Below are 21,990 nucleotides of genomic sequence, written 5' to 3'. Positions count from 1 at the left end.
GCAAAACTGTGGAGGTCGGATGTCAAGTTTTAAAACTTGCTGTCTTCAGGAGCAAAAAAAAGTTCCCATTCAGCCTAGATAAATCACAGTAAAGATTTATTTGCAACTATTAGTATGATCTCCCAATATTTTACAGTCCGCCACGGGACGTCCCACTAATTTGCACGGTTGAAGGAATGACACCTAAAACTAGGCCTACATTTATCCAGGATTTTACAGGGTGTGCTATTGCAAACAGGAGGCTTTTTTTTTTTTTTTTTTACACGAATGGTTCTATGTCACTGCAGAACTTTCACAAAATGTGGCCCTTGGTATTTTACAAAACAAAAGTTCTGACCTGGAATTGCAAGAAAAAAAAAAGAAAAAAGAAAATCAAGCTGGTCCTACTGCACAGCATCTCCGGGTTTCACGTTTTTGGCTTCTGGCTCGGTCAAGTTTGCCATTTCGCTGCCCTCTCACGGGACTGCCTATTGATCCGAACACAACGGGCTCAGGACTAGCCTTTAACAGCCGTAGCATTATTAAAGTATATATTTTGCAGTTGTGGTAATTTTCACAGTAACGTTTTGTACACACACGTGCATTCATAACATTTCAAACAGTCTCGCTGAATTTCTACCAAAAAGTTTTTTTTTTAGAGTGCAACATAGTCTTGGGCTGTGGCTCAAAGATATGGCCATCTTAAGTTTTTTTTTTTAATCATCCGTGACAGCATTATTCATACGTTCTTTGCCTTATATATACATGTACGTATTCATATATTTATATTTCCAGTGTTGAAATTATATACTGAGGGGCAGATTCACGAAGGAAACAGTCGCAGCGCAAAAAGCATTCGCCGTACTGCAGCTCTGTTGCGGTCGCTGGTCCCGACACATTAGCAAGCAGTTTACCAACGCAGGTCCTAATTACATAATCAGCAAAATGAAAGGCCCTCATTCACAATTTTGCGGTGGAAGACGCACATAAAAAGGGTTCCAAAACACAATGGCGTGCTTACGCGTATAGCTTACGAGGCACCAAGCAATGGGTAGGGAGCAACAAGGGACTAGTAGCGAGGAAACCAAAAGAAAAACGAAATAATCTTATCGCATTACAGATCTGGAAACAGAGGCGATGGTCTATGAGCTGTTATAACTGAAAATAAGATCAAATTAAATTACATTTTTTGTACAATAGTCAGGTATACATAAATACAATATCTGGAGTCATAATGTCACTGCACAAGTTTCATTGCATTTGAGTTACAGAACATGTATTTTTTCCCCCTTTAAAACTCAAACCCTCGATAGGGCCCTACACCAGCCATTTTAAAGGCAGCAGGTGATTCGCAGAAACTTCTGTATGTATCTAAAATGTCCTTCATCGTACACAAAAAAACCGGGCCATTCAAAAATGTACAACACTAAATCTGGAATAAAATATCGAAAAACCCCAAAATGCAAACCTGTCCCTTCAAGCGTAGCCTCACCATACCCGGCAGGGAACTTGATGTTTTGGTGCATGGCTCAAGTTCCTCTTTTATATCCTCTTGTAGTGTGATTATTGCGTGGCTTCTCAAACCTTTATTACTTGATGTTGCTGTCTGATGTTCGGTTACCTGAAAGATCTTAAATCTTGGACAGACGATCCTCTCTTGTCTTGTTCTTTTTTGCCTTTGTCCTTTGTCCTCTGTTTTTTTTTTTTTTTCTTGGCTGTGGCTGCTGCCATGTCTGGTGGCGAAAACTCCTTATTAACATACTTTTTATAGAACGTGAGCGAGGCTATATCAGTGCTCGGCAAATTACTGCTCCTTTTCAAGAGTTCTTAAAATTGACACGCAAAAAGAAGGGAGTCACGATTCAGGCACGCGTTAGTAAATCAGACGGAATGCTTAATTGAGCTAATTTGCAAAATCTCTACCGCGTTTTTACCAGATTCACCACAGGTATGCATGTGGATGAACAGATTTAACTGTGTATCAAAAAGGAAAGTTGCGGAGTGACGCAATCCTTGCAAAATCACATCCTAATACTGATTTTTTTTTTTTTTTTACCCACTGCGACTGTTGACTGTGTAACTGTGACGCAGTAGCTGTGACGCTGATATTGCAACCTGGTAGCTCCTTCATTTGCAATCTTAAAGCAGTCACAGTCGTTTAGTAAACTTGGCCCCAAAATACATTATGTGTGCAATACATTTACTTGTCTCCTCTCATTCAGAAAAACATAGGCCTAATTGAAACAAATTAATTGTTAAGATGTCCTAGTCTACTGCTCAATCCCAGCTTGAGTATTGACGTACTAGAGGTTTACATTGGAGCTGAGGTTGAGGGGAGCTAACGTTTGATCTGTCCTGAAATTCCCCAGGACATGAGACACATCCGCCATGTCATTACAACCAAGGAAAAAGTGTCCTTGTACTGTGAAAGCTTTTTTTATTATGTTCACAATGGGTATACAGCCACAAGGCTAACTATATAAAGGTCAGAGGTCAGCTCTCTTCATAAGAAATCTTTTGAGCGCAGATTTGGGTAGCATTTTTGCGGGGGGGGGGGTCGGTAGGTAAAATGGAGCCAAAACCATTGCCATGGGCACCACAGCACATTTCCGTATTTGAATCTAATTTATGTGAAATTGTGCTGAATATTTCAGCTTGGCCTTCATGCGCATTTCTGAGTTTCAGTGTGTGAGACCACAGATATGTGGAGGAGAATGTGTTGTAGATGAACGCTTGTGATCAGAAGGGAGAGAAAAAGTTTTTTTTTTTCAGCAGTCTGTGAATAAGCACATTGTGCAAACAGTGTGAAAAAAATGTCCACGCAGTGCTTATTTTTTCCTGGCGAAATTGCAAGTTCTGACAAAATGTGATTCCACATTTAGGGGTATTTTTGTCTTTTGTGGATGACCTGGGCCTGCCTTTCTTGATCTCTTGGAGCAGTGCTGTAAGAACAGGGCCCTGGCACTAACTCTAAATATAGCCACCAGCTTAAGTTTTGTGCACACACATTATTTGATTATATTGAAAGTCATAGGTTTGAGCTAATTTGTCGAACACCATGACGATTGTGAACAAAAGCTGGTGGACACAGGAACATAATTCTCCTTTGACAGATTGACCTAAAGTGTGTCATTCATCCTTCAACCTTAATCTGTCCTCATAACCTAGGCAACTAGAACCACTCACCTCATATACTCCATTCACACTGTATCATGACTAAATGCTCCATGCTGAAGACGGTGGTACAGGAATCTTGTAATTTCTTACTCCTGAAGGTAAAATCTGGCGAGATATTTAATGCTGTTTGTGTATTTAACGGTATGAAAGGCCATTAATGCGGAGCTGATAGTTCTACTGTAACACTGACACAGTATGTATTTATTATATCTCTGTGCAAGATTATATCAGTGTTTTTACAACTTCCTTTGCTGTAAAGTCCTGTGTCAAATGATATGCATGATTTAAAAAGAACTGAGAGAGAGAGAGAACGAGAGGGGGGGCAGGGAGACAGAGAGGGTAATGGGAGAGAGACAGAGAGAAGGGGGGGACAGGGATTGGGGGGGGGGGATGGAGTCAGATTTGACTGGAGCTTTAAACAAGAGCAAGGAAGAAGAGCATAGCCCATTTCCTCTGCTGTACTCAGATCAGTTCTGTTCACCTAAAGACCAGATTAATTTCAGTGCTGCTGTAGTCAGATCAGTACTGTTGACCTAAGGGGAAAAACAGATAGTTTAAGGCCATGAGATGATGTGTTTGTGTAGGGTCCTTTAAATGGTGCCTTTTTTTTCATTTTCCAGTTTATTTTTTCTTTTGTGTGGATTTTTAAAATTTTGAATATGTATTTTCTTTTTAGGTTTTGTGCATTTAAAAAAAAAAGACCCAGCAACGAAAATATCATTATCCATAATCAGAAATAACAAAGCTTAGTGGAGTGAATGACGCACAAACTTGCTTAAGGTCGGACTGTAAACATCAGCACAGCCCTGCGAGTGAACTCTGTTTGACGTGTGTGTGTGTGTGTGTGTGTGTGATTATCGGGGTCATCTGCTCAAAAATTAATCAAATCACAGAGGTCTCCTCAAGCACTCGGTCCCACAGGAGAGTCGGAGTAAGAGTGTGAATCTCCTGCGAGACGTGTAAAGTGTGTGTGTGTGCGTGTGTCTGTGTGTGAGTGTCTGCGTGTGTGGGACGGCCCATCGTACTAGTAAACCGCACCCTCTTCAGAAAAGGTCAAGACAGATTTTGTGACGCGATGTGACATCACTGCAGAGGATGCCGTTGTGAGGTCATTCACAAAGGTAGCAGAGATTATGACATCATCGCTGATGCCAGAGTGTAAAGAAAGAGTTGTGTTTCTCGGGTCTGGCCAGAAATGTCTTCGCGGTAAATTGCAGTGTGGTCGTATTGACCAGCGGTCAGAAACAAAGAAGCCCTTCTGCCAGCATTGATCAGCCAGCCCGACCACAGGTCGATATGCGTTTACTATGTAAAATTGTTGGTTCTCAGAGCTAGGCTAGTATTGAGTATCGACGATTTTTAAACGAAAGTATAATGTCTGTCTGCTCACTCAAGCAGGTTAGATACCGTACTGAAGGGCATGTGGATAGCAGCATACCCCTGGAACTGATAGAGAGAGAGAGCAAGTGAGAGAGAGAAAGGGGGGAGTAAGAGAGAAAGGAGAGGGGGAGAGTAGATGAGCAGTGCTTTTATAGAGTGCGTGGGGAGAAGAGACTGAGGGGGAAAGATAATTTTCTTAGCTTTTAAAAAAAAAGTCTGTTTCTATAGCAACCATCTAACCAGAAGCTTTTGGGGGGAGGGGGGGGTGGGGGGGACGGGTTATGTTCATGTGTGTGTTGGGGAGAGGGGGCGGGGCATTGTTACCATAGCAATGAACAAAAAATATAAGCACTTACAGAAACTTGTAATAAAAAATAAAAAAAAACATTTAAAAAAACAAGTGCACTACCATATATAAGGTGCTCACAAGCTCCACATTCCCCCAAAATATGAGTCGTTTTCTGTGTGAATCAGGATGAGACCTCATACTCACCCAATGTGTTAGGTGGCAGTTTCTGCTGACTAGTCCTAGGGCATTGTGACACTAAGCCTTCAGCTCCAAACCTCTGTTTAGCCTTCAGGGATCCCAATGTTTTTCCTGATGTTTTTCCCACCTGAATGCAGCCTGCGCTGGAATGATGAGAGAAGATGAGGAGTTTTCCGAAAAATTCCCGGGAACGTTCTAAATCTCCGGCATCTCGGAGATTCCCTCCAAGAAAAAACCTTTTTCTTTCTCTGCTAAAACGTCACTGTTGTGTCGTCTCGATGCACCCTGTGATCTCAGCTGGGCTTTGAAATACAGCTGCTAGATTGACTGGCAAAGGTTGCTTCCATGTAAAGTGTGCAAAAATGCATTACACATACAAATACAAATACAGTTCATAGCGGTGCTTGCTACAGGTGTAAAAATACGCATTTGAAATGGCTAGCTAACTGAAGTTATAAACTATAATAGCAGCAGTATGGCAGCAGTAGTAGCACCCATGTCTGTCTTGTAAACGGGGGGTTTGAAGCTAACCATTTAAATACACCAGTGACCACAAATATGTATGATCCCGGCACGATATGAATTAAGTGCTTGAAATGGGATTTTTACTGGATTTAATTGATCGGTTTGGGATTAGATTACACGTTGATATTTTTTTTCTTTTTTGGGGATAATCCAGCACATCCAATTTGCCTTTCAGTGGCTCCGTTGCTTCGGTAACAGGATGAGCTATTTCAAATCTCCATTTTCAGGTAAATTTTTCTGCTTAGCATTACATTACATTACAGGCATTTAGCAGAAATGTGACTTTTTACATAGCATTTGCATAGAATCCATTTATACTGCAGGAAATATACCGAAGCAATGCAGGTTAAGTGCAGTAAACGGGTCAAGGGTACAACCAGAGAATCGAACCTGCGACCTTCAGGTTACAAGGTTACAGCTCCTTACCCATTATAATATTCTGCTGTATAGACAAGTAGGCTTGTTGATCACGGAGTTTACTAATCATCAACTTGTTAATTTTGCACTGAGACGTAGCTGTCGGTATGTAGCTAAGCTAACAGCAAACGAATGGAGGAACGACGAAAATGAGCGTGACGCATGGAACGGGGATCTTACGCTCGTTGTACGTCACTCTGTAATAGTTAATGAAATGTAATGGGTTCTTGTACAGGTGCTCTGCCTTGCAGACAGAAATAGATACAAATTGTTTGTGAGCGTACTAGAAAGACAGTGATTCACAGGATAGTAAATCTGTGTTATATATTACACGTACAGCCGTGCAGTTAAACTTATTATATGACAGGTGTAGGAGATTTATAAATCTTTATTATATAGGCTAATACAGGTGTAGCAGATTAATAAATCTTGTGTCATATATCACAGGTATAGTAGATTAGTCATCTGTTTTTATATATTACAGATGCAGCAGGGTAGTAATGGTGTGTTATACATTACGTGTATAGCAGAGTATTAAAGCTGTGTTATATTACAGGTATAGCATGTGAGTAAAGGTGTGTTGTATACATGTATAGCAGGGTAGTAAAGCTGTGTCATATTACAGGTAGAGCAGTGCGATGGGGATCTGTTATTGCTTATTTTAGGTATAGCAGGGTACAAAGATGCGTTAAAATGGAGAATAGCATCGTATTAATGTTTCTCAATGACAATTCACATCAGTTGCTAGGTTACGAGGCAGTAACAATCACTTGGCAAATGCAATAGACAATAGTGGAGTATAGTGTGGCGAGAGAGAGAGAGAGAGAGAGAGAGAGAGAGACCAGACGGGTGAAGATATTGGCCCTCTTTATATTCATCATCTTTTTGTCTGTTCGGCTTTTCTCCTCTCTCCTTCCCTCCATCTCTCCCCAAGTATCCTTCCCTTGCAGTTACCATGGTGACCACATGCTACGTCTCCCCTTCCCTCTCTCGCATTCGTTTCAGTGTTACCATGGCGATAGCGCTCTCTCCCTCCCTGCTACCTGTTCATGTCTCTTTGTGTTTTACCCTCTGTCTGTCCTCCTCTCCCCCTTCTCTCCCTCCCTCCCTCCTTCCTCATCCCCCTCTCCATTTTACCTCTCCGCTATCAAATAAGTAACATCTGAATATGTCATTTATCTTCAAAGGGAGGGAGGGAGGGGCAGAGAGAAAGAGAGAGAGAGATTTTGGTTTAAGGAAAGGACGCAGCAAACAGAGGAAGGGAGGGATTTTGGTAATTTTCACAGACGATAGCTGTTGCTATGGTGATAGAACTTTCAGACAGAGTTAGCGGGTGAGAGGTATGGATGGAGGGAAATGGACAGAGAGAGGGAGATGGAAAGAGGGGGACAGAGAGCGGGAGAGAAAGAGAAGCAGACAATGAGGTAAACAAACGACCTCTGTTGTTTATATGTTCTGCACGTTACAATCTTTTGAAAGTGACATAAATGTATAAATTTAGCCTAATGCAACGTTAACTGGAGGTGGTGACCCAGGGTTTGGAAGAAGGAAAAGAAATACGTGAAATCACAACACCACGCCATTACCAGCCTATCAGTCTCACCTGCGGATTACCTGTCTACTCACAGTGCTGGGATTATTCACCCACTTATCTGTAGTCTAATCTCAGGTGGCCACCCTCACCCCAATCCCTGACAGGCTGTACAACTTCTACACAGCAGGATATAGCTTCAGCACACACACACACACACACACACACACACACGCCCGTACACAGACACACACACACATACACACTTGCCCATGCATAACCATACATATACACACACACACACACACGTACGCACGCACGCACGTACACACACACCCCACACACGCATACACACATACACACTCGCCCATGCATAAACATACATACACACACACACACACACGTACGCACGCACGCACGTACACACACACCCCATACACGCATACACACATACACATAAGATACATATATACACACACGCACAAACAACAACATGTAATCATAAACATGTATGTGTGCACACAATCACACACAAATGCACATTCACATGCATACATATACACACACAAAGGCACACACACAAATACACAGACACAAACATACACACACATCCACACGCAAACATACATATACACTGCATGGCCAAAAGTATGTAGACACCGGACATCCAACATCTCATCCAAAATGATGGGAATTAATATGGAGTTGGTCCACCCTTTGCTGCTATAACAACCTCCACTCTTCTGGGAAGGCTTTATAATAGATGTTGGAGCATTGCTACAGGGATTTGCTTCTATTCAGCCAGAAGAGCATTAGTGAGGACGGGCACTGATTGGGTGATTAGGCCTGGCTCACAGTTGGCTATCCAGTTGATCCCAAAGGTGTTGGATGGGGTTGAGGTCAGGGCTCTGTGCAGGCTGATCAAGTTCTTCCACATTGTTCTCGACAAAACCATTTCTATATGGACCTTGCCATGTGCCTGGGGGCATTGTCATGCTGAAACAGGAAAGGGCCTTCCCTAAAACGTTGGGGAAGCACAGAATTGTCTAGAATGTGATTGAATGCTAGCATTAAGATTTGCCTTCACTGGAATTAAGGGGCCTACCCCAAACCATGGAAAACAGCCCCAGACCAAGGGGTGTCCAGATACTTTTGGTCATATAATGTCTACACACGCACACACACATACACTAAGAAATGGCCATACTCATATTGTGGATATTTATATGAATACTTGCCTGTTGCTGCTATGACAACACACTTTGCCATGCTAATAAAGTACCTTTTGAATTTTAATGTTAACTTGAATTGAGAGAGAAAATTATTTTTAAAATGGCAAAGTTTATTCTTGTAACTTAACTATTTTTCTATTGAACTTTAAAATAGGATTCATTGTGCTAGGAATTACTGTACTTTTGAATGCTTGTGTGAACACGACTCAGAGAGAGAAAGATGGTTAATGCAGTATCTACAGTACATTAACATTGCATTGCGAGAGAATTAATACTGTACATATACATTATTGTGTTATTATTATTATTATTGTTGTTGTTGTCAGATGTAGCAGTAGTTATGGTAGTTGTGTATTTTTGTGTATTTTAATTCCAGTGCATTAATACTGTTTCCAGCTAGTGTGCATGTATTAATTATGATCAGGACAGCATCTGAGAGAGTGTTCATTTCACAAAGCCTCTGTGATGGACTTGTGTTACAGTGGGGAAAAAAACGAAGATGAGAGAGAGGGGGGGGAGGGAGGGAGAAGGGAATGAGAGTCAGACCGAGAGAGAGAGAGAGAGAGAGGTAGAGAGCTGGAGAGAGAGAGAGAAAGAGTTGTGGAGGAGAGTTCGGACCGAGAGAGAGAGAGAGGGGGAGAAGGAGAGGAGAAAGAGGAAATGCCTAGCATTCCATTAATGCTGACATAAAACCACTGAGAGAGGGAGGGAACGGGGAAAAAGAGAGGGAGGGAGGGAGCGAGGGAAAGAGAAACAGAGAGAGAGAGAGACAGAAAGAAAGAGGGAGATGGAAAGAGAGACAGAGAGCGAAAGAAAGAAAGAAAGGGAAAGAAAGAAAGGGAAAGAGGGGGAGAGGGCTGGAGAAGCCAAATGTGGAGGCTTGTGTAAGGGTTCTCTTAGTTTACCTCTGGGGGATAGAGTAGCACTTTATTCCCTCACTTGTGCGGACTCCTCCCCCGTACATGCATTAGATGTTGGGCAACAAACCTCCCACCACTCTCGGATAGCTGTATACATAAACAGAGCAAACGAGCCGTGTCCCGCTTATTACATTATATATTAATTTGCTCTAATCCAGCGCAGCTTACGGTATGGGAGAAGCAGGGGCGCGTTTGCCTGAGGTAACGGGGCTGTGAGCGGTAGGGCCACAACCAGGCTAACAAACAGTCCCAGACTAGCGAGTGAAGACGCGATATCGCTGACACGCTAGAGTGAGTTCGCTATGTTAAGTTCTAAAAAAAAAAAATAAAAAAAACATAGATAGTACATTAATAGCAATACAAGATAACCGAAACCCAACTGACACCTGAATTCCGAGTGCAGGGAGAGAGGAGCTCGCTGCACGCGGCCTAGCTCACACCCGGGACCGGGGGTTGCCAGATGTTTGGTTTTTCGACCAGAATGTCTGGTTTTCAAATTATTCGCACAGGTCTGGTGTGTGTGGTCCCGGGCCAGACAATGTAAGGTCCGGTCTGAGTAACCGATGGAAGAGTTTGGTAGTTTGCAGTGAATTTGCGTCGCATGTCAACGACTCCCCTGCTCAGATGTCAATGCCCCCTACCCCAAACCCCCATACCCCCCCCACCCCCACCCCTTTCAACCAACAGCTCCTGACGTTGTTTGCGATTATACTTCCAGCTGTGTACATTGTCCGGTTTTGACATTTGACATTAAAAATCTGGCAACCCTACTGGGACCTAAGGCATTTATCCCCCACGTACGGGGATAAACTAAATAGCAATAATTGCCATGGAAAAAATCTCAGTTTGTCCCATTGATTTATAAAAAGCGTTTGACTCTATTTGAACATCCAAGATTAAACTATTTTAAAGTTTTCACTCGTGAGCATAAATTCAGACCAGGCTGCAGTTTGAGTCCGGTATTGTTGAAAATCTACGCTCGTGAACTGGCCAGCGTTGGAGCTGTTGCCAGTGGATTCTGTGGACCTGATGCCAGAATAAAATTCTTTTTTTGTAGGCAGATGACCTGGTTCTGCTGTCGCCCACAGGACAGGGCTACAGTACAGCATGGCTATGCTGGGGGAATACTTTCTGGCTTGGGCCCTGGCAGTCACTGACCCTCCTCAGTCAGCTGGGACTGAATTTCACTACTCAGACAACCACTCACAATACAAACCACAACCAGCTTCAGACCAGCACTGGTACACTGATATTTGAGAAGAAATACACCCTAAAATATTGTTTTGAGCAGATAAACCTAACTAAGCTCCAAAAAAAAAAACTAAATTAGTAAAAAAAATCGTTTACAAAAGCGGAATGTCTCTCCACTGTCAGGGATCTAATTCTGAGTCAGCTCCTGACTAAATAAAGAATATGCTATCGCACCCTGGCACGCTGAAGCACGACAGCGCAAACCTGCGAGCCCAAGGAAGATGGGTGCTATCATCACACTTGGCTGGAGAGGTCATGTGATCACTGTGAAAGGGAGAGGTCATGTCATGTGATCACTGTGAGACAGGAGCACAGGGCGAGGGTGGGAGAGGGTGCGAGGGGCCAGGCGGTGAAACCTAGAAAGTAATGGGGAAACGGCCTCTACTGCACGTGCTTGAGGGCAAAGGTGCTTACTGCCCGTTGATTTTAGTGTAGAAATCCAAGGTGATTTAACAACCAAAGAAAACCTCAACGGTCCATTTTTTTGCAATCTGCTTTTTTCGTACGATACGCGAAACGGTCCTTAATCGAGTTTCAAAATGCCATCGGTGACGTTTTTTATTTTGCCTTCAGAATTTCGATGTTCCCAGTTCCAGTTTGACGGGAGCGCCGATGCTTTGCCCTCACTGTGCGCAGCACATCCAGGGCTTCGCAAGCTCAGCGGCTTGGAGTTCGCTGAAGGCGTGCTTCGTCTGTCTAGTTAAGTATGCACGTCTGTGGACAGGAGATGCCATGCAGAATTACCGAGACAGGGAGGGTCATCTGATCACTACGAGGCAGAAGTCTCCATGTGATCGGCGGAGAGGTACAAGTCACGTGATCACTGTGAAAAGGAGAGGTCATGTGATCGCTGTGAGTCATGAAGAGGTCGTGTGACAGTGGAGAGGTTGGCTGCATTTCTGTTTCAGTGGAATGCTGGCTTATAAGTGCTGGTCTGATTCATAGGCATCGCAGAATGGTTCCTACGAAAGGTGCCTTAATTTGGGCAATTTTGAGGCCGCGTCAGATGTCCTTTTTTGTAAGGCAATGCCACAAATACTTATGACATGACAGAGAAGAGTCATTTGTATTTGGTGTGGGTGTGGTCTGTGAGGGGTGTGGTTTGTGGTGGGGGGTGTGGTCTGAGAGCGGTGTGTTCAAACGCAGGCATGTTAAAAGATGGCATTTTTTTCGTCGTTAACGTGAGCCTGATTGGAGGTCACCTTAATGTGGGATTCTGCATTTTTCACATAAAAAAAAAAAAAAAAAGGAATAAGAAGAAGTGCTGTATTGTGAAAATGCAGGTACATTGGTTGTGTCATTCAATTGAGTTTGGAGCTTAGAGGCGTCTGTATTGATTGGGTGGGGGGGGAGGGAGGGCGGAAACCTGTGAAGATTTGTAAAATTCTCAGTGAATCATGCGGGAAGCAGATGGATTGACGTCGCTGGCGTGTGGCGGGTCCCGGGTACCCAAGCGCGCGCGGAGTACGGTGTCTTTCGGCCGCCCACGCAGCCGCGGCGGCGTCGGCCGACGCGCCCGAACCAAGCTGCTGGCTCTTCCCTTTTCGGCGGGGGCGCGGTAAATAAAGCGCCTGGTCCAAACTACTTCAAACGAGTGCTGGAAAACGGGCGGGAACAAAAATGTACTTTTTATCACGGTGCGAAACAACCTGTCGTGTGTCTTTAGTTGCAGACTGGTTGGCGTGGATGAGCTCAGCAATATACGATCGCTGTGGTGTGTTGAGCAAATTTTGGACGAGCGGTTACGTCTTTGAAGAGCAGGTTTTAAAAAAATTAATGTGTATTTTCTCAAAAGTCTAAGTCGGTGTTCTAGAACTACCTTTAGTTTCTAGAATTGTTCTGTCAATTAGCAGCAGTGATTGTTACATTAGTATTAGAATGTTCAGTTAACATTCTAATCAGATGTTTGTGATCTCACACCTTAAGCCTTGCTCATCCCATGCGTAGAAAAAATGAAAAATTAGTCAGTACATCCATCTAAAATGTATATAAGTTATGTGATGCATTGTGCCCGTATTTGTCATTCAGATTTTAAAACAGTGTTTTTAAAAAGTATTTATCCTATTGGTGCTCGGGATGTTTTGTTCACCAATGGTGTCATAAATTCTTAGAAATCCATTCTTTTGGTAAATGGAATGCATTTATATAGCGCTTTTATCCAACAATTGATGCCTCTCATTCGCCAGAGCAGTTAGGGGTTAGGTGTCTTGCTCAAGGACACTTCGACACGCCCAGGTAGGGGTCTGAACCGGCAACCCTCCGACTGCCAGACAATCGGTCTTACCTCCTGAGCTATGTCGCCCCTTTTCCCTCAAAAAGAATTTTGTGCAGCGAAGGCTGGAAAATTCAGACGGATCCTGACAGGGCCCTGGTGCACCGTACCATAGAGTGCGGAATTCAGGGCTCTCCATAGGAAAGGAACGACTTCCGATTGAACCCGCAGCTGCGAATCTGCAAAAGTGATACCTCGGCTTTCGCCGGCTAGTTGTCACCGTTGCTTTCCATTTTGGGCTGCTGTTGTCACAGTTCAGAATTAAAGGAGTGAGTTCTGTCGTGGTGCAGAACCATCACTAATTAGCAGAGTGCCGCTGGAGGTCATTTGCGGTGGGAGATGCTTAATAAAACTTTTTTTGTTGAACTCTGTTGCATGTCTGTTAAACTATTAATAATGTCAGTTTGTTTCAAATTCAGGTGAAACTGGCCAAAACACAGATATTTTCATTGGCCGGAGTTTTGGAAATGCAGATTTCTGGAAGCTGGTGGTGTTAACCACTGGTGTTGAGCATTCACTGTGTGTGTGTGTGTGTGTGTGTGCACGCTTGTGCTTGTGTCGGCGTGTGGGTAGAGGAGGCTGGCTAACTAATTAAATGTTGTTCCTTATTACAGATTTCGGGAGAGAGCAGACAGGGGAGGAGGGAGGGAGGAAGGGGAGGATTGTTTCGTTATTAGAACAGGATCGCGGTGGCGTGTAGCAGTGGACAGAGTGCTGGACTCTGCAGCTGGGGAATGTAATGACTCTAGCAGTAGTGCGGTCCTCAGGATGTTCTTACTCTCATTTACAAGGGAGGCTATATGGAAATGGGGGCGTTGACAGGTTAATGTCTGAAACTGGAATTCATACGCAGAATATGCTGTGAGAGCTCCGAGGAGGTCAAAGGTCAAGGAGGCCATGGACAGCAGGATCATGGAGAAGGGAAGGTGCAGCGGCAGATCTGTCTGTTTCAGTAGCTACTTCAAGCTGCTTTAGCCTGCTTCACTCTGTTTTAATCTGCTTTAGCCTGGTTCAGTCTGCTTCACTAGCTGCTTCAGTCTGCTTTAGTTTGGTTCACTCTGCTTCAGTCTGCTTCACAAGCTGTTTCAGTCTGCTTTAGCCTGGTTCGCTCTGCTTCAGTCTGTTTTAGTAGCTGCTTCAGTTTGCTTCAGCCTGGTTCACTCTGCTTCAGTCTGCTTCACTAGCTGCTTCACTCTGCTTCAGTCTGTTTTAGTAGCTGTTTCAATCTGCTTTAGCCTGGTTCGCTCTGCTTCAGTCTGCTTCACTAACTGCTTCAGTCTATTCTAGCCTGTTTTACTCACTGCTTCGGTTTGGTTCAGGTTGCTTCAGTCACTGCTTCACTCTGCTTCAGTCTGCTGGTTCTGCTTCAGTTTTCTTCAGCCTGGTTCACTCTGCTTCAGTCTGCTTCACTAGCTGCTTCACTCTGCTTCAGTCTGTTTTAGTAGCTGTTTCAATCCGCTTTAGCCTGGTTCGCCTGTTTTACGCACTGCTTCGGTTTGGTTCAGTTTGCTTCAGTCACTGCTTCACTCTGCTTCAGTCTGCTGGCTCTGCTTCACTCTGCTTCAGGCTGTTGTGCTTGTGCTTCCCTGTAAGGCTTCTGTTGCTGCTGCTGCTAATCCTATTCAGCCTGCTTGCGTTTGTTCCGCATTGTGCTTCTCAAAGGAGACACTGTGCACCGTGGCGGGGGGAGGGGGGGTTAGAGGGGACAGAGGGAAATAAAGATGATGATGATGATGATGATGGGGCTGTAGTCATTGAGGGGGAAAGAGAGTGAAAAGCCAAGATTGGAATGTATCTCGCCCACTCCCACTTACACACTTACATCTCCCACTAGGGAGAGAGAAACATGAATTCAGAATTCAGAAAAACCTGCCCATGCCCATGCAATAAAGATCTGGATCCAACACACACACACACACACACACACACACATGTTGACACAGAAATGCACACTCAGACACACACACACACACACATTTACACAGAAACACACACTCATGCACACACACACACATACACACATACACACACATAGACACATACACAGACTCACACGCGCACACACACACTCACAGGAACACACACACACACATTTACACAGAAACACACACACATATGGACACACACACACACTCACAGGAACACACACGGACTCACACACACCAACAGGAACACACACACACACATATGGACACACACATGCGGACTCAAACACACAGACACACACATGCAGATACACACAAGCACACACACATGCAGACACACAGACACACAAACATGCAGACTCACACACACACACATGCAGACTCACACACACACACACGCACAGACACACGCACAGACTTACACGCAAGACCTGCTTTCTGTGTGATGCTAATGCTAACAGGCATTTTCCATGTGCTTTACTGGACCTTCGCTGTTTACTCCTTTTAAGAGGCAATTAAAGATGCTGAAATTTCCAAATGAAGATGTGAATAAAACATGTTAAAAACAGATGGATTCTGTATTCAGAGTGCCGAGAGAGAGAGGGAAGGAGGGACGGAAAGAGGGATGAATAATTAAAGAAGGAGAAAAGGAAACAGGGAAATAAGAGGAAAATCAGAAATGAAATGAAATGTATAAAACAAGTAGTCAATTAGAGAGAGAGAGAGAGAGACAGTGTGTAAAGGGGAGGCAGATATAGCACTCTGTGTATGTATGTGTGTGTGTCTGCGCTTTTGTGTGAGTGAGGGTTTGAGATTGTGTGTATGAGAAAGAGGGATTGAGCTTTGAGCACATAGATATGCGTGAGAAAGGCACACATGCGTGTGTGTATTGCGTGTGTATGTATGGATGTGATTGTATGTGTATGCCTGTGTGTGCATGTCGGAGAGAGAATTCAAGCATGTGTGTGTTTTTGTCTGTGAGTCAGCAAACACACACCACTTCTCAACAACTCCACTGGACTCAACTCCTAGTTCTACTGTTTCTCTATATGAGCAGTTCCTGTTAATGCTGTTGCCCTGTGTGGGCATTTCCTGTTAATGCTGTTGCCCTGTGTGGATACTTCCTGTTAATGCTGTTGCCCTGTGTGGGTACTTCCTGTTAATACTGTTGCCCTGTGTGGCCTCTTCCTGTTAATGCTGTTGCCCTGTGTGAGTACTTCCTGTGAATATTGTTGCCCTGTCTGGGTACTTCCTGTTAATGCTGTTGCCCTGTGTGGGTACTTCTTGTTAATATTGTTGCCCTGTCTGGGTACTTCCTGTTAATGCTGTTGCCCTGTGTGGGTACTTCCTGTTAATATTGTTGCCCTGTCTGGGTACTTCCTGTTAATATGGGGTCTTACTGTTAGTGGGTGATTATATATAATGTTGTTCTCACCTTTCACACAGACACATGCAGTTTCTTCTCTCTCACACACACACACACACAGATGCAAACACACACATAAACACAGTCGATGTTGAAAGTGGAACAAGGAGTTGCCTGAAGGAAGAGGGATAAATGCTAAGACAGAGTGGGGGTGGGGGGTCAGGACACGGGCTCACACTAACACACACACTCTTACACACACACACACACACACCAGTACACACACAAACACACACACTCTCACACACACATACACACACAAACACACACACTCTCACACACACATACACACACAAACACACACATACATATACATGCATATGCACACACACTCACACTTGTATGCACACACGAACATACACGCACGCACTCTCTTTTGTGCATACATACTCTTATGTGTCAGTATGTGTATGTGCACATGGTTTTATAGTGTTGGGGGTTAAGGTGGGGGGTGAGAGAGGCGGTCAGTTCAAAAGCAGAGAGTCGGGGGGAGCCCGGGGGGGGGGGGGGGTTTAATGGGATAAATGAGAAATGACAGGTCACTGCTTTCCCCCCCCCACCAAGAGAAACAGAGAGAGAGCAAGAGAAGAGAATGGATGAAGGGATAGTGAGAGAGAGAGAGAGAGAGAGAGAGGGGGGGATAGAGGAAGAGGAGGGGGAGGAGAGAGAGGTATCCTGCAGGGTTAATTAAATCTCTGTTGTCTGTCAGAGCGGTGTGTTCTCCCGCTCTCTGAGTCTCTGAGGCTCCAGGGTGACAGCCATACTCTCTCTCTTTCTCTCTCTCTCTCTCTCTCTCTCTCTCTCTCTCTCTCTCTCCCTCTCTCGCTCGCTCCCCGTGTCGTCTTTGTCTCGCGCCCTTTCTTTCTCTTCTCCATTTTTCTTTCTTTGGCTCTCTCTCCCTCATTCTCTTCCTCCGTTTTGTCCCTCCCCCACCCCCCCCCCCCTTTCAGTGCCTGGGCTGCTCTGATTGGGCGTTAGCCTGTCACGTGACTGTGAAATAAGAGCTTGTTTCTCCTTCAGCGGGCCACTGGCTACAGAGAGATGCAGATGTGGAGACGGCATAGGAACAGTATAGAGTTAGTATAGGAGCAGTATACATGCAGAATAGGAGAAATATAGACAGTATAGAGAGTGCACAAGCATTATAAAGCAGTGTAGATACAGTATAGTGTTGGTGTACAAGTAGCAAAGAGAATAGGATATACTTTACTCATCTTGAAAATTTTTTTTTTTTTTTTAAGTTCTTTAGCAGTATGCTGGCTTACTGTTAGTGTTCTAACTGTCTGTGTTATATTTACTTACGTTGTTTCTTCTCTAGTCACCGATTTAGCCAACTTTGTACTGTGCCATGAACAACGGTGGGCTAGCGAGCTAGCTGTACTGATTTGGCGGTACAGTAAAAACCCAGCAGCTATGAGTCAGTCTTTGCTTTGACATGGGTACAGTCAGAAAAACAGACGTTACTGCTGGAATTTCAGGCAGAGTTGCTATAGTTACGGCCACAACACAATACTATCGTGTCATTGTTGTTCTTTGTCCAAGAAGCTAACAAGTTGCACGTGTTTTCCAATTGCTTATTCTCTTTTAAGTGGATTAAGTGATTCAGTGTTCTTTCTTTTATTAAATTGGGGCAGATATGATGTGTGAATAAATACTGCATAAGGTCATATTCCCATTTGTTTTGTTTTTTTAAGAACTTTTTTTTTTTGCAAAAGTTTTTTAAAGACTTCGTATTTGACTTATTGCGACTGTACTTTTTTACTACTGCTAGCACAGTGGTGTAGCCCGGCTCATTTGCTTGTGAAGCACCGTAAAGGTGCTGTAAAGTGAAGGTCGTGTAGTAGGTTACCGTGGTGACGCTACCCTCAATTAACATAAGGCCCGAGATCAAATCCCACCTGGGACTCGGGCGAATCTCTAACTCGTCACACCCGCATCGTTTAAAATGTGTATTTAGTGGTATAGCCGTTGTACCCTAGGCCTAACCCTAAGCTCTTGTGATTTATCAAGGCTGGCTGCTAATGTTTAAAAGATGACTGTGTGTTTTACCAGCAGGGAAAGCAAGCCTTAACTTTGGATAAGACACAAGAGCGCTGACCGGTAGCACTGTTGTTGGAAAGAGAAACCCTTGACATCCGAGGTTAGGAATTTAAATGTAGGGAGGAATTTGTAGCCGAAACGTCCCTCTTGAAAGATGCCCTGAGGGGAAAACCTTATGAAAAAAAAAAAATGGCTCCCGGGTTATGCAATCCTGTCTGTGCTGGACGAGATAAAAGATGACCTGAAACCGCACAAACTGGCCCTTCCTCCTCGCTGCGTCTCTCTGCCTCTGGCCTGCCGTGGAGCTGCGATCGGCTTTCAGCTGCACTGTCCAGCGATTTGAACTGGTTACGACGTGCTCAAGAAAAAATGTTAGTCATGGTGGTAATATTTAAATTAAGCTATTAAGCCATCCACCTGATTGTGTCTGGCAGACATGAGGTGGTGGCCATGTTTTATTTTGTGTACTCATTTCCTAGCTGGTTTGTAAGGTGGCTGCATCTATTGTCTCCACATTGGCGCTGTTGTACTGTACGCTAGCATTCTGGCGCACTCAAACTGTTATAAATGGTCTCATGCATGATTTCTGAGCGTTTGTTCGTATCCTCCGTACAATCTCATGTCCTTCTGATCTGGAAAAATGACCGAAATTGGACAGTGACCTGCGCCTGAAGTAGGAGCTGATTGTGTTGTGGGAAAGGGGGCAGATTCTCTGGACGTTATTCTGGAAGAATCTGCACGCCTGACGCACGGCTGCAGTGTTCTCGGAGAGAGACTGCCTTGTTGTGCAGGACCAGGTCGAGGTTCCTAGCAGACTAAGGGGTTGAGACTGTGGCTCTCCAGAGTTCGAACGCTCATAACAGGGAGAGGCTGGGAACTACAGCATCTCAGGTTTCGCCATGTTGAGCTGAAGGCACTGGGTTTGCCGTCCAGTTTGAGATGTGCCTTGCAGGCAAGCTGAGGAAATAAAACACGTCATCGGCGCAGCAGTGCTAAGATAGCCCAGGGGAGGAAACAACGGAACCGTGACACTTTGTATAGAGAGCAAAGAGGAGAGGACCAAGGACCGAGCCTTGGGGGACGCCTGCAGAGGTCACGAGGAAGCAGGCCAATTGAGAACTCTGCCTCAGGGTAGTCAGAAAAGACAGCGAGTGCCGGTGGCTAATCTACTAACTATAGCTGCATCACAACTGGTTGCCAGCTAACTCTCGGCTGGTAAATATACTGATAATAATGTTATGTGGACATATAGCGTCACATGTATAATGCCTCTGTGGTGTTGTGCATGTAAATTGCTGTAGTCCACACCTTGAATTCTCAGAATTCCCCGGCCTCGACCCTCTCCTAGTTCAATCTCGGGCTACGACACAACTTGGATCCCTTGATGCATAACCTTGCTGTTCTTGTCTGTTAGTGGTAACTAACCCTGCTTCTGGAGATCTACCATCCTGTAGGGTTTACCTGACTCTACTAATTAGCAGCTCAGCTGTTGAATGAAGGGTGTTTTGTTGGTGTTGGAGTGATAACCTACAGGACGGTAGTTCTCCAGGACCAGACTTGGTTGCTGCTGGTTTAAGCCATGAATACTAACATTTGGCCCTTGAATCCAAATCTGTCCTGGTTTTCCTTCCTCCCAGGTAATTAAATGAACAACTAGTGCTACTGATTGGCCAGACTGTCTTCACACCTGATTCCCAGGTAACGGGAGGTTGGAAAACCCAACACTTTGAGGCTCGTGATTTGAATAACAAGGGTGTAGGCTTTATATCAGGCTATGATATGCCTAACCAAGTTTATTGGCTGCGATAGATTACCCATTACCTCCCTGTTACCATGTAGCCAATCTTTAGGTATTGTCATCGGGCCAGCCCGGGGAGGATTAGGTCACCTTCTACACCCACGTACCTCCAGAGATTTCCCCACTGGGGGGTTTTTCATCACCATTGTTTGAGTGTTCTTCAGACTGTGGACTATTTTTTTACCTCCCTTTTTGGTTCTTGGGGGTTCAGGCTGAAGACTTACCCAGTATTCCTGTTCCCAGTAGGTGGGACAGCTCCCCAGATCATGTAGCCTAATAGAGGTAGAGACCCCCTGAGTTTTTAAATCCAGGCTCGATGCAGTGCTGGATGCTAACAGTCTCAGTGTGTATTGGTGGTGATGGTCTCGGTGTGTAAGTGTTTATGGTCTCAGTGTGTAACAGTGCAGACGGTCTCAGTTTGTAACAGTACTGATGGCTTCAGTGTGTAATGGTGCTGACGGTCTCAGTGTGTAACAGTGCTGCTGATGGTCTCAGTGTGTAACAGTGCTGCTGATGGTCTTAGTGTGTAACAGTGCTGCTGATGGCTTCAGTGTGTAATGGTGCTGACGGTCTCAGTGTGTAACAGTGCTGCTGATGGTCTCAGTGTGAATGGTGCTGACGGTCTCAGTGTGTAACAGTGCTGCTGATGGTCTCAGTGTGTAACAGTGCGATGTCTCAGTGTTAGCAGTGCTGCTGATGGTCTCAGTGTGTAACAGTGCTTATGTTCTCAGTGTGTAACAGTGCTGATGGTCTCTCTCAATGTGCAGATCGTTCAGTGTGTAGGAGTTCTAGTGGTCTCTCTTTGTACGTAAGGATGATTAAGTCCCCTCTCTCTCTCTGTCTCTCTGTCTGTCTCTCTCTCTGTCTGTTTGTCTCTCTCCCTCCCACCCTCTCTCTCTGTCTCTCTTTCTCTCTCTTCCCCCCTCTCTCTCTCTCTCTCTCTCTCTCAGTGTGGACGGCGAGGTTCTCCCAGGAGCCTGCGGACCAGTCTGTGGTGCTGGGGGAGAGGGCGGTCCTCTCCTGCGTGGTCTTTAACTACTCTGGCATCGTGCAGTGGACCAAGGATGGGCTGGCACTGGGCATCGGAGAGGATCTCCGCGGTAACGGCTCTGCACCCCCATCCACCCCCCCCCCCCCACCCCCCTCCCACCCAATACAGTACACTCACCCACTCAAACACACAGGCACATAGACAGGCGTACATGTACATACACACACACTCTCACACACAGACTTACACACATATAGGCACAGACATGCACATACGCATACGCATAACAATACACGTACAGGCAGACATACACACACAGATAGACACAGACATGCAGACATACAGGTGCATACCTGTGCGTGCACACAGACATACACACACACACACTCTAACACACAGACATACACACACACACACTCATACACAGACATACACATAGATAGACACAGACATGCAGACATACAGGTGCATACCTGTGTGCACACACAGACAGACACACACACACACACACACTCACACACAGACAGACACACACACACACACACACTCTCACACAGACATACACGCAGACACACTGGTGCATACATGTGCGCACACAGACAGACACGCATACACACAGATAGACAAAGACACGCGCAT

General features: G+C 44.8%; 1 protein-coding gene across 1 annotated transcript in view; it reads left to right on the top strand.

Annotated features, from left to right (window-relative positions):
• LOC135260300 (kin of IRRE-like protein 1) overlaps positions 1–21,990 on the top strand; it is a 49,648-nt gene that overhangs the window by 7,371 nt on the left and 20,287 nt on the right. Inside the window, exon 2 of the mRNA XM_064345543.1 lies at positions 21,311–21,460. Coding sequence (XP_064201613.1) covers positions 21,311–21,460 — 150 coding nt within the window. The remainder of the gene's footprint in view (positions 1–21,310; positions 21,461–21,990) is intronic.

The sequence above is a fragment of the Anguilla rostrata genome, chromosome 8 (genome assembly GCF_018555375.3).
Source record: "Anguilla rostrata isolate EN2019 chromosome 8, ASM1855537v3, whole genome shotgun sequence".
NCBI lineage: Eukaryota > Metazoa > Chordata > Actinopteri > Anguilliformes > Anguillidae > Anguilla > Anguilla rostrata.
The sequence above is the reverse complement of the archived record's forward strand: the minus strand, read 5'-3'. Positions and strand labels throughout refer to the sequence as shown.